This window comes from Manis pentadactyla, chromosome 9 (assembly GCF_030020395.1).
Source record: "Manis pentadactyla isolate mManPen7 chromosome 9, mManPen7.hap1, whole genome shotgun sequence".
Taxonomy (NCBI): domain Eukaryota; kingdom Metazoa; phylum Chordata; class Mammalia; order Pholidota; family Manidae; genus Manis; species Manis pentadactyla.
Window position 1 is genome coordinate 74,075,243 of NC_080027.1, and position 9,495 is coordinate 74,084,737.

At 41.2% G+C, this 9,495-nt stretch overlaps 1 protein-coding gene across 1 annotated transcript in view; it reads right to left on the minus strand.

Moving 5' to 3' along the window:
- Positions 1–7,446, minus strand: part of FBXO3 (F-box protein 3) — a 29,694-nt gene extending 22,248 nt beyond the window's left edge. The window contains exons 1-3 of the mRNA XM_036891701.2: positions 7,301–7,446; positions 3,062–3,151; positions 954–1,117 (exon numbers count right to left, since the gene is read on the minus strand). Of these exons, the coding sequence (XP_036747596.1) occupies positions 954–1,117; positions 3,062–3,151; positions 7,301–7,404 (358 nt within the window). The 5' untranslated portion in view covers positions 7,405–7,446. The remainder of the gene's footprint in view (positions 1–953; positions 1,118–3,061; positions 3,152–7,300) is intronic.
- Between the last annotated feature and the right edge of the window lie 2,049 nt (positions 7,447–9,495).

Here is a 9,495-nt window from a genome sequence, read left to right on the forward strand (position 1 = left end):
TACTTTCCTTCAAAGTTCTACTCTCTCTGCCACATCATTCTTTCTTCTACCTCCTAGCAATTTAGTTTTAAGTACTTGGTGATGCAATCATGATTTATATGAAATTCATATGGGAAGTTACAGTGGAAATATGAAATGTAAAAGAAATGCTATTTCAAAAGAGACCTTAGTTAGAAAGGAATGCATTTGAGAAGAACTGATTCCAATTTCAGCTTAGCAAAACCAAAAAAATTCCTTTCTGTAGAGGAATGTGAAGAAGCTAGGAAGCTAAAGCAGGTAAGTAGCAATATATGTACAATCTGTTTTTGTACTTTATTGGACATAAGGTAACAAATCAAAGTAATGGGTAATAGGATACTAGCTTTTAATATTTCTTGCCAAAACTGGACAGTAATAGTATAGTTCAAAGAGCACAGATTCTGGGGTCAAAGAGACCTCAGTTCAAATCATAGTTTTTACCATTTGTAAATGCCGAAACAGATATAAAAGTTTTCCTTACTCTGTTATGCTGCCCTTATACTTTTAAAGACCAAGGTCTTTAATATTTGTTTTTTCCAGATGATTAGGATGTCAAACAAACACTTACTTATACTGAAAATAGGAAAGTTGGTTGATACAGCAGGTAGTAAAAAATATTTTAAAAGAAATCACAATAGTTATTCTTAAGCAATCTTAGCATTACTAGTTTCTTTATATAAAACAAATGTAAGGATAAAGAGCTCAGCTTTCCCTTCTAATAAATAATCATGTGAGTCCTAAGGTAGGCAAAAATGGGGCAAACTCTAGAGTAAGGGTCCTTTTAGCAATATAGGCTTTCTATTTCCTTGACCAAATGTGAATGGTGAATTACAAATAATGTTAGATTAGCACTATCATAGATGATAGACACCCCAAATTATTTAACCTACTTATACTAATTAAAATGGGGAAGAGAGACCCTGCATTCCCAGTACCTTTCAGAGATAAAACCATCCGAGGACATCTGGGCTCCAAATATTTCTTGAGATCATCCCAGGCCTTTTTAATAGCAGCATAGTGGTCAATGTATCTTCCTACATCAGAGTAAGTATCTATGAAGAGAGATTTCCAACACTGATTCTTCTGTGTTTTCTCTTCCCTAAACAGGTTAAAAAAAAAAGAGATTAAAAAATCTTTTGAAATTAAATTAGCATACATTTTAGACACTTACTGACATACTTTGAGAATTTCTGCTTAATTTTGTCTTCCTTATCATTTGTTTTAGCCACAAATGAAGACTAGATAGCAAAAAGTGAGACATCAAAAAATTTAACATTTAAAAATTTTAAATTACTTTTTTTTTAATTAAAACATTTTAATTTACTGCTGGCATGGTAGGATTATGAGTCACTTATTTTCTTACTTTGTACTTATTTTTTTCCTAACTTTTGAATCCTTAAAAAAGTTATGTGAATAACATGGGATATGAATTTCAACTTGCTCCTAAAACATACCAATTAACAACTTAAAACGTGTATGTACTTGTTCTGTTTTAAAGTATATTGAGCATCTCACAAAGCAGTAATAGTAATCTAATTTATCCAACTGGATTAGCTAGAGAATCATATAGCATCAAAGTAATCATAACTCAATATTTCTATTTTGTACAATTCCGCAAACATTTATTGAATATCTACTTATCCACTAAGGACACTAAAAATAAGGCAAATTTTTTGCCTTAAAAAATGTATAGCCTAATCAGAGAGAAAGAATGAAGTATAAATTTAAGAGTCAGAAGTAGTGCAGGATAAGACAGCCACAACAGGCCTGAAGGTAACATATGAATGAGCTTGGATCTCATCCTGTAGGGAACAGAGAGCCACTGAAGTGTTTTAACAGGGAAGTTAAGAGGAGAATGTAGTTGTGGTATGGGAGGTGTGTAAATAGAAGCACAGAGATGAGTTAGGAGGGTTTTTCCATAATCCTGGTAAGATATGATGAACTAAACTAAAACTGATAGCTAGAGGAAATGAGTAGGAAGATTCGAGAAATATAGAGGTTAAAATCAGAAAGGCTTGGTAATTGGATGAATATAGGGAGTGGAGGAGAGGATCTGGGTTGATTGCTGTTTTGGTTTAGATGCTTGGGTGGATGGTACTGCCACAAAGGCCAGGAATGTAGTGGGATCAGGTTTAGGGAGAAAAGCACAATTCAGGGTGTTTGCTTTACAATGCAGTGGGGGAGGATTTAGCAGGGAAGTATCTTTTTATTAAAGACATAAATAATACATACACATATTATCAAAACCAAAAAGTACCCAAGAACTTACAATGAAAAACTAGTCACTGGTTCTAAGCCCAACCCCTCAAAGGAAACTTTTGTTATTTCTGGAAGTTATCTCTATAATTCTTGATATTTATGTCTCTAGTTGTTAACTTATCAATTTTATATCTATCTATTGGTACCCCAAAATAAAAGATCAGAATATGGTAATACTTAAAATTCCTTCTTACCCACTGTTGGATTCCTTCTCCCAATATTTGATAGCTCTTACTAGTTATTAATTTTTTTTTAGTAGCTTGCAGCTTTAAATAATATACTTTAAGCTCTAACTTCATGCTTCACTAACTTCAGTCACTACCTGACTCCCCTCAGTCTCGGAAAAAGATACTAACAATCCTACCCCTTCTTTCACATTTTCCAACTCTTACCTTCTCTCATCTATGCTTTTATTCTGTCAAATTAATTAACATTTACTGAATTCAGCGAACCCTTGTTGGTCATCCAATAGAAAGGCCCACCAGACAGTTGTGCAAACAAGTCTGGAGCTCGGCGGGATGTCAGGGATAGACAATCAGGTTTGGGAGTTTGGAGCACACAGCAGTCACCATAAATTGCAACAATGCATGTTGGAGGATTCATAGAGGGAGAAGAGCAGTGGGCCAAGGACAGAAGTTTAGAGAACACCAGTACTTACGGGCAGGGACACGAAGAGCCATCATAGGAGATAAAGAGACAAGGGTTAGAGAGGAGAATCAGAACAGACTAGTGTTAGAGAAGCCAAGTGCTAAATTTCAAGAATACATAGTTCCCAAATACTCACTCGGATATCAGCCAGTATTTTTTGCAATGTCTTCTCCACAGCGGATCATGACTTGATAGCTGGCTAAGTCTTCGACTGACATAGCAACAACTGGCAGTAACCAGATTCACAGTTAGTATAAAAGAAAATAAGAAAATAACTAAAAAATAAAGATGAATATATTCAATGTTATGTTTTATTTTATTCCTTCTGTTTATTTAATTTTCCACTTTCTATTCTTATAATTGCAAAACAGTATTTTCTAAAACATGTTTTACATGTTAGCTAGTATGATTACCTTGTAAGGAGTGAAATCTTAATTATTTGAGGTCACAAACAAACCCCCATATCTCTACGATTATAATTTTCATATGAAAAGCCTATAAAACATATAACTATTGGAATTAATTTCAAATCAGAGTTTTCCTATGTCATTTCTACATTATTTCAAAATTATTTATTCATTACAGGAAGTTATGTTATTCAGGTATAAAAGTGGTTTTTCTTTTCTTCTTTTTTAAAAAATCTGCAAGACACTTGATATTAAATATACAGGCCTTGTGTTTGTTTTGATTTTTTTCTTAAGGAAATATTGCCGCCAAAGACACTTTTTAATTAAGAACTATTGGGCAGCCCACCTCTAAAAGGTGTCAGATTCATAACAATTCTGATTCATTATCCATAGCTATTCAAGTTAGTATCAGCTGCTTAAAAACATGGAATGTTGGAAAAATTATTTTATTATACAGAGATTTCTAGTACAATAACACTCCAATCCTGAAAATCCCACCCTACATAACAAATTGTAAAAAGAATTAACCTAAGATTAGGAAAATGGATTTCTATCCTTTAAGAGGAATCAAATGATAGAAAGTATTCAAAGATCTCCCTTAGGCAATAGCTAATCAATTAAAGGAATCTTAAATCATATGGGGTTTGTCAAGGCCATGAACAGGGCATGTTAAAAAACACTGCCTTTGTTTCATTTTCAGATTTTATACAAACATCATCCTCATCCTTTTCTGCCAACCTCAGAAGATGCCCAAACTAACAATTGCAAACATAGGAATCCCTCGTTTTGTGAATTCAGAGTACACACCCTCTTTTCTTGATCCCTCTCCCTCCACTGTCGCAAGAGTTAAACAACATGAGAGAATCTCTGGAATAAGCACAAAAGGTGACTCTGACTGCACATCAAGGATGAGAACTACTGTTCTACAGATTCTGATTCAGCTGGCTTGGAGTGAGATCTGTACCTCAGGTACGTGCATGTTTAAAAAATGCCACTTGTAATTTTGATAGAGTGAGAGTTAAGAATGAATTATACATAATAAGTTACCATAGAATAGAGAAGATTCAAACTTCTGCCACTGATTTTACATAATGACCCCACTGGACCAATCCAATCCAGTTCAGCAAATATTTACCAAAAACTTCAGAACTTAGCAATGGGCAGACCACTTGGCAGAGCCAGGCTGCAGAGTGTAGGAAAGAAGATGCAGTACACTGGAAACTTTTCCGTGGATAAAATTTCAATGGTTTATATGACGGTTTCTTTTATATGTCAGTTTGCTTGGGCCAAGGGATGCCCAGCTGGTTAAACATTATTTCTGGTTGTGTCTGTAAGGATGTTTCAGGAAAAGATTAGCATTTGAACTGGTGGATTAAGTCAGCCAGATGGCCATCCTCAATGTGGATGCACATCAGCCAATCCATTGAGGCCTGAATAGAAAAGGCAGAGGAAGGCTGGGTTTGCTCTCTGCCTGACCGCCTGAGCCCAGACACTGATCTTCTCCTGCCCTTCATGCTCTCGGTTCCCAGGCTTTCAGACAGACCCAGACTGGAAACTACACCATCAGCTCTCCAGCTCTCAGCCCTCTGAACTACACCAACAGCTTTCTTGGGTCTCCTCCAGCTTGTGGATGGCAGATTGTAGTACTTCTCAGGTTTCCATAACTCATTAGTCAATACCTTATAATAAATCATATATATATGCATATATATATATATATACACACACACACAGATATCTAAAAATCATATACGTGTATACATAAATGTACATTTGTGTACACACACACACACACACACACAGTCTACTGGTTCTTTTTCTCTCAAGAACCCTAATACAGTATTCAACTTAGTTTACTTCCACAAATATTTATGGAAGGATCATGTCCCTTCTGTTTAAAACTTTCATTACTACCTAAAGCATTTAAAATAAAATCTGATCTTCTCACCTTGGCTCACAGGTCCTGCATGATCTCACCAGTCTGTTCTCAAGCCACGCTGCCTGTGAGTCACTCCCTACCTCTCGCAATACCAGTCTTCTAACTCCTCCAACAGGCTGGGCTATTGTCCTGTCAGCTTCTAAAGACACTGCTCCATCTTCTACGACTGCTCTATGATGTCTTTCACATATGGCAGCTACTTCCAATTTGAATCCCTCCCTCTCATTCCTTAAGAGAGCAATTGCTGTATTTCTTTCACAGCACATAGCATCTCTTTAATTGTGCACTTGTTTGCTTTTCCATCTTGCCTACTAGACTGTAGGCTTCATGAGAGGAGCCTTCTGTCTTGTTCACTACTGCACCCTAACATTTAATAGGTTGGCATTCAGCAGGCATTGAAAAAATCTGTTGAATAAATAATGAATACAAAGGTAAACAAGGCAGTCTTTACATTTAAGAAGTGCACAATCTATGTGGCATGACAAACTCTGGAGAGGAAGGACGAAAAGTAGAAAGAGGACTCAGGAGAGGGGATCTTAAAGGAATTCCAACTTGCCAGGTTGTGAAGACAGGGGCAAGGCATTCCAGGTCTGGAGATTAAACCACAGAACAAAAAAACACAAGTGTGCAGTTTGCCGGCAGTAGTCTGACATGGCTAGAGTGGACTGTGCCAATGATAGGTTACAGTCTGTGAACAACAAGAGGCATCCTAGGTTTTTAAGAGTGACAGATTTTTTAAATACCACTCTTTCTTTGGTGTATCCCACAGATAAAAAGGGTTTGTGTGATAGATTTGTAAGATGCTATAGTAACATATTATTTCAGAGGAAAACTGTTTGCAGCTGAACAGACTTTACCAAAATGATGATAAACTTTACCTGCTTTAGTATAAGCTTGAGTAGAGAAAAATTTATTTTCTAGAAAAATAAAATGGTACAGGTACTACTATAGATAGCAGCCAGAAGCTAGTTATTCCTCTGTCCCTGTCACCACTTAGCTAGGTCACTAACAGTTCCCGGGAACTCCAATTAGACTGTGTTACTAAAAGGATCCCTGATAACACAAGGCACAATCAACATCAAATGGCCAGAATCCAATGGTTAATCCAAAATAAATAAATAAATAAAACGAATCTTGCCTACCCATCCTTAAGAGGGCGACTTGCCTCCTCTGCAAATACACATGGTGGCACAAGGAAGACAGGACCATGCCACCAGCTGTCAACTGTAAACAGCGCCATTTCCTCCGCCGTCCCAGACGGTCTCAAGCACTGAGGGAACTGGGCATTTAACCACCCTTACCAGCAAACGCTGTTTATTTCTGTGACATGCTGGTAACGGGGGAAACCCAAAGCGCACAGAAGACAAGACGGTCACCTGTTATCTGTCATCGGAAGTCAGTACCAAAGCACAAAATAACAACATGCAACCGCGAGGAGGAAGCCTGAGAGCAAAACAATTACCACGCGTGGAAGTCCGAAAGTGAGCCCTGCCAGATACCGTGGGGCCGCGGAAGTCGCACCTAGGGCCGGGGGCTCACCTGGCTCCTCGCGCGCGGCCCACCTTCCCACTCCCGCGCCCGACTCCGCAGGCCTCGGGCACGAGCAAAGAGCGCCGGGCCCGGACAGCGCCTTTGCAAAGCGGCCGGGGCTAGTCCCGATCCGGCGGAGGCCCGCAGGCCCGGTGGGCAAGGGGCGCGGGGGTCCGCGGCGGGGAGCAGTACACCCTTCCCGCCCCCACTCCCCTCCTGGCGAGCGGGCCTTGTCAAGGCCTGAGAGAGACACGGCTCTCCTCGGCCCGCAAGCTTGGGCCCTGGACGGGAGACCTCCAGGCGGTGCCCTTTCCGCCCGGTACCCCGCGGCTCGCCCCGGCCCCCGGGTGGCTCTGCAGGATCAGGACGGCCCTGGCGTCACCTTCTGGCTGACGGGGGACTCCGGGTCCTGTCTGCGAGCCCGCCCTCTGTCCCTCCTGCCGCACTGCCTCCCTCCACCTTGCGACCTCCACCCCTGCCATGCGCGTCGTCCTATTACTTGATTAGGTCCCGGTAATCCAAGAATGATAAGATGAGGAGCAGGGGATCGGTGGGCAGCGATTCTAGGGTCAGCGGGGCCGAATCCATCTCCATGGCCGCCATCTTCCCTGGCCCGGTGCAGGCCTGGTCCCGCCCCGGGCCCGGCCAGCCCCGCCCCGCCCCGCCCAATCTCCTCCCCGCACCGCCCAATCCCCGCCCGCCGCCGCCGCTGCCCGGGCCGCTCCTCCGCCGCTCGCCCTAGGATGTTATGCAAGCCTCGGGGCAGCCCCGCCCACAGGCGGGACAAGGGGCGGCTCCCGGGGAGGCTCCGCCCGCCGGCCGCGAGCGCAGCGCTAGCGTGGTTGGGGCCGTTTGAGTCTGCTTTCCACTCCGCCAAGGTGCTGGAACTCTGCCCGCTGCTCACATGCTCCCCTTCAGATCTCTCGAGCTGTCGCCTCCCTTTCAATCCCTAAACTTATCCAGCCCGGACCCCTTTCAGTCTTTGTTCCCAGATCTTATGCCTGAGCCCTTCCAGCCCCTCTTGCCAAGTTTTACACCCGGTATCCCTGAAGCCTAGCCCTAAATCTCATAGAAGTCCCCTCCGTTCTTGGCCCCAAATCCATCCTAGAAAACCCCTCATCCCTCCGCTTCAGCCTCCCTCGCCCCGCTAGTGCCTTGTACACAGCAGGGCAGCACTGAGCTTTGTCCACTCGGTGGGGCAGAGCTGGGAATCAACCAGACGCACCGGCGGAAGGCACAATCTGCCAAACCCGGGAAATAATCTACCAAAACTGAGGGCATAATTTTAACCCCCCGTCGCAAGTGAAAGGTGCCCAGGGACTGAATCTAAGGGTCAGCCCCCCTCAATTTGGCTGTCATGGTTAGTTTTCAGTCTATTAGGGCAATGCAAAGTGTAAAGTAAACGGATTTTGTGTGTGTGTGTGTCCAAGGTTTGATCTCGAAGGGTCAAATACCCCGAATGTGAAGGGACAAACAGATCCCCAGTGGGCATACTTGAACGTTTATGATGGCTGCTCTTTAGCTTTGACAAAGTGGTATTAAAATAGGAATGGGAGAGGTGTCCTGAATATCGAACTATGGAATACACAAGTATCTTTTTTTTTTTTTTTTTTTTTTTTTTTTTTTTTTTTTTTAGATAATTATTTTTTATTGAAGGGTAGTTGACACACAGTATTACATTACATTAGTTTCAGGTGTACAACACAGTGATTCAACATTTATATACATGATAATTCTAAGTACCAGCTATCACCATACCAAGTTGTTACAATATTTTGACTATATTCCTTATGCTATACATTACATCCCGGTTGCTTATTTATTTTACAATTGGAAGTGTGTACTTTTTCTTGGTTGTTGTTGTTAGGGCATCTCTCATTTTTATTGATCAAATGGTTGTTAACAACAATAAAATTCTGTATAGGGGAGTCAATGCTCAATGCACAATCATTAATCCACCCCAAGCCTAATTTTCGTCAGTCTCCAATCTTCTGAAGCATAACGAACAAGTTCTTACATGGAGAACAAATTCTTACATAGTGAATAAGTTACATGGTGAACAGTACAAGGGCAGTCATCACAGAAACTTTTGGTTTTGCTCATGCATTATGAACTATAAACAGTCAGTTCAAATATGAATACACATTTGATTTTTATACTTGATTTATATGTGGATACCACATTTCTCTCTTTATTATTTTTAATAAGATGCTGAGGTGGTAGGTAGATACAACATAAAGGTAGAAAACATAGTTTAGTGTTGTAAGAGAGCAAATGTAGATGATCAGGTGTGTGCCTGTAGACTATGTGTTAATCCAAGCTAGACAAGGGCAATAAAACATCCACATATGCAGAAGATTTCTCTCAGAACAGGGGGGGTGAGGTTCTAAGCCTCACCTCTGTTGATCCCCAATTTCTCACCTGATGACCCCCCAGCGACTGTGCCTGTCTTAGGTTGTTCCTCCCTTGAGGAATCTTACCCGTCTCTGGCTAACCAGTCATCTTCCGGGGCCACACAGGGAAATGTTAAGTTGGTAAGTGAGAGAGAAGCCTTATTGTTTGAAATGGTTAGCTTTTTATTTCTTTGCATATTTATGCCCTGTGGCTTCTATGCCCAGCATTTGTCTTGAGGTATCTTTACCACTTGGAGGAGTTATGATACTCGGTAAATTTGATATGAGGCACGAATTCTAT